Source organism: Narcine bancroftii, chromosome 6, assembly GCF_036971445.1.
Source record: "Narcine bancroftii isolate sNarBan1 chromosome 6, sNarBan1.hap1, whole genome shotgun sequence".
Classification (NCBI taxonomy): Eukaryota; Metazoa; Chordata; class Chondrichthyes; order Torpediniformes; family Narcinidae; genus Narcine; species Narcine bancroftii.
Genome location: NC_091474.1, coordinates 151,381,993 through 151,385,914, shown reverse-complemented (window position 1 = coordinate 151,385,914; position 3,922 = coordinate 151,381,993). Strand labels below are relative to the sequence as shown.

At 34.3% G+C, this 3,922-nt stretch overlaps 1 protein-coding gene across 5 annotated transcripts in view; it reads left to right on the top strand.

Annotated features, from left to right (window-relative positions):
* The window catches only part of fam49a (family with sequence similarity 49 member A), a 221,498-nt gene extending 217,795 nt beyond the window's left edge, over nt 1–3,703 (top strand). For all 5 annotated transcript variants that reach the window (XM_069886352.1, XM_069886351.1, XM_069886355.1 and 2 more), the window contains one exon: nt 800–3,703. In XM_069886352.1, coding sequence (XP_069742453.1) covers nt 800–869 — 70 coding nt within the window. In that variant the 3' untranslated portion in view covers nt 870–3,703. The remainder of the gene's footprint in view (nt 1–799) is intronic.
* Nucleotides 3,704–3,922: the final 219 nt, after the last annotated feature.

Sequence of the window (3,922 nt, the reverse complement as noted above, 5' to 3'; positions counted from 1 at the left end):
GTTTAACTCATCTGCCATTTCTTTGTTCCCCATAATACTTTTACCCATTTCTGCCTTCAAGGGCCCAACGCTCTTTAAATGTTTCTCAATCTTCTGGTTTCCTGCTCATCTTTGCTATGAAGAGGGCATAGGCTGGGTGGTGAGGGTCTTTGAGGATAGAGACTACTTTCTTAAGGCACCGCCTCTTGTCGATGTCCTTAATGGAGTGAGGTCTGGTACTCATGATGTCATAGGCCGAGTTAACAACCCTCTGGTATTTTTTTCTTGTCGTGAGAGTTGGTACCTCCATACCAGACAGTGATGCGACCAGCAGAATGCTCTCCACAGTACACCTGATGAACCTTTAAAGAGTCTTTGATGACATACCGAATCTCCTCAAATTCCTCACAAAGTACAGCCAATGTGAGCTTTCTTTGTTATTGCATAAACATGGAGGCTCCAGAGATCCTCAGAGATGTTGACACCCAGGAATTTGAAGTTCTTAACTTTCTCCACTGCTGAATTCTCGATGAGGTCTGGTTCATGTTCTCCTGATTTCCTCCTGAAGTCCGCAATCATCTCCTTGGTCTTGCCAATCTAAATCCAAATATGAAGCCTATGTGCACTGTTAGAAATTGCTCCTTTATTTATGAAATTGGTACTGGTGTAGAGGGAAAGCTATGAAATTTTTTTGCCCCATACCATAGAGATGTAGGAGAATCTTCACAGAAGTAATAATTACAAATCTTGGCATACTAGACAGTCATTTTGTTGATCACATTTGGTTTGTTCAATGATGCAACACATTATTATCTCATAGGTACACGACAAGACACCTGAATGACGAGTCAGCATCTAAACAAATTCGAACCATGCTTCAGGTTCAGTAATCCCTTGGGCAAGAGGATCCCTGTCCTGACCTCAGAAGATGTACATGTTTACATAATTTAATACAAGTTGGTGTTAATACTTATTTGTCTCATTTACATAACCATTCCCTCCTCATCATTTAACGTATGAAGAAATATCTTTATAACAAAACTGATGAATGGCGCTTTTTTTTATTTTTACATAGCATATGAAGCATACCTGCAGCCTTATATTTGATGTTGCAAAGTGCAGTTTGTTTTTGCCAGAATTGATGTACAATGCTGTATTGCTCCAGTAAGAATGTCTCTATATAAACTATAAGACCTGGTACATCTGCAAATGTTATGTAAATTTGCTAGCATCTTAGTGTCTTTGCATTCAGGGAAGCAATTCTTATTATAAAAGAAAACCTACTCACAAGTTAGCAAATTTTTTGAATTGTCTTTCGCTTCCAGTCAGCTGTTATAAGGAAGAATTGCTGAAATCTTTTGATTGTCCAATTCACCAACCTTGTTGGGAAGATGCTTCAGGGCTTGGAGGAGGTGACTGTCGTTCAATGCCCTAGAGCACAGAATTTATTTATTACTTTTACACCTAGGTTTATCTGTATTTTTAAAAATCTCAATATTTTAAGAAAGACCATAAAATTAAAATCCCGTATAATTTTAACTGCAGCCACTTTTGCCATCTGAAATTAGATCTTTAAAGTGGAATTGGTTGTTTGCTTTTCTGAGTTGCACAAGGAGTTAATAAAATTGTAACTCTGGTGTAGACCAAATGGGTATTATACATGTCAAATCGTGCATTTCCCATTATGTGTACTTGTGGCTTAAAGGGGAATGCAAAACACATGCAAAAAAGATAAATTTGTTGCATAAACAATGGCACCAAGTTGTCTACTCACAGAAGAATGTAATTTCAGTCATTGCCAAACATGAACTACATACTGATAAATACCACCCACAAATAAACACCAGGCTTTGATTGATCAATCACCTGACCAAATTATGCTTTAGTTATGTTACAAAGTAGTGAATGTTAATGATTGGAGGATTTTTTAAAAAGATCTGGAATAAACAATGACATCTCCTGAAAACAACTAAGAAAGGAAGAGCAAAAGAGAAGGATGGAAGAACAAAATTACGGAGACCTTTAGAACAAAGGTCTGTTTATTTAATTCCTTCACAGGTACAAACTTATATTTCTATTTCAATGTATTTTTTATACAAGCAATAAAATTTCACATGTGTTGCATTCTATGAATGAAGTGCACGTTAAAAAAATGCTATTTAGTAAGAACTGTAATGAGGTTTACCATTCCCTTGTTCCACCAATACAGGATATGTCACAACAACCCATCTGGTAATTGTTTCCATTGATGAGCCTGGGTAGATAAGTCATAGCTGATGAAATCAAGAATGGTCAGCATTATGTGTGAAGATGCCAATTCTGATACATGTGTGCCAATTATTTTTCTATTTGTACCACAGGTTACTATTGGTTTTTTTTTTTGCTATATATTTGCTGATTAATGGGGGTTTTAAAGGATGCCTGTATCTGACTCCCATTTCTTTCAAGAGGTTCCACCAACTGATGAAAATATCCTTTAGGAGCTTCTATAAATATCCCACTGCAAATATTATATTTTACTTGCTGATTATAGAAGATTTAAGATTCCAAGTCATTGGTTCTTTGCCCATCTAATTCTATTTGTAAAGCATGAGCCACCAAATTCACAGATTTTTTTTGAGAAATTGACCATTAAACAATTATTGTGAAGCAATGCAAACACATTTGAAACCTTTCCAATACATTTAGGGTAACTTTCAAAGTGTATTGGGCTGTATTTAGTTGATAATTGAGTCTTTAAAGGTTTTTAATTCTCAAAAACACAATTAGAATAATAAATTGCAAATTTATTAATGTCATAAATACATATTGTTGAGTTAACAATAACTGTTTGCTCAACCAACATTAATGGATTAGTAATTCCTGTCCTTTCAGTTAATGTTTGTCACCTGTGGAAGTGTCATGAATTATTATCAATACACTGGTACAAGTAAACACTTGTATAAATTGCTGTCAGTTTAAAGGCAAAATGTTGGCATATTATTTGTTTTAACACTTCAGAGCAGTTCGAGCCAAGTGAATCTGCTCCTGCAATAAAAAATGCCAAAAAGGTGAAAGATATTTTGTTGTAGAAGTACAATGGTGAAGGTTCTATCATGATGCCAGATTCAAGCAAGTCTCTTTTTCGATATACACTCATTTTATTAGGAAGAGCCCCAATTATAGTACTAACCAAGAATGATAAGTACAGACTTTCCTAAGTGGTCCAGCCATTCATTAAAGTTACACATTTAGAAAATCCACATCCATTGCTTTAAATTTGTTTGAGGACATTTTTGCAAAACTGCGATATTTTGAATGCACTGAAAAATGAATATGTGGCTTAAACACATTCCCTACATGAATATTACATCATTATAAATGTGTGTAAACTTGGACTAATGAGCTGAGGGCTGGACCTGTTGAATGGTGGCGAGACACTTCAATTCCATTGTACTAAAACAGTGATCATTCTATGTGAAATTTGCTATTTTATTTCACTATGATTTATTGTTGCAGATTAATAAGAATAATAAAAGCTTTGATATTGTTTGTGAAACAATGTATATTGACCTGTATTTTGAATTCTAATTTAAAACGGATTAAAAATAATGAAAAGTTGTTTGGTCTATCACTGCTGTTCTTGCTTAATCCAAGTACCATTTAAATGGAGATTCTGATTTTAAAGTCCAATATTGGACAGGAAATCTAATCATTCAGAATTTAACTAACTTAACAAAATACAGCTTTGACTAACTGGATTTTTTTTTAATCTTCCCATAGATTTTTCTTTTACTTTAGCAATTATATATTCTAGCTGAAACCAGCTATTTGCTTTGTTTTGTACATGATGTATGTGTGAAGTGAAAATAAAACTATTTAGTGTATTTGTTTTCTAAATGAACCAAGTGGTTGATGTTCTGCATATGACTGAAGAAATATTGTTTTCTGGTTTCCAATTGTT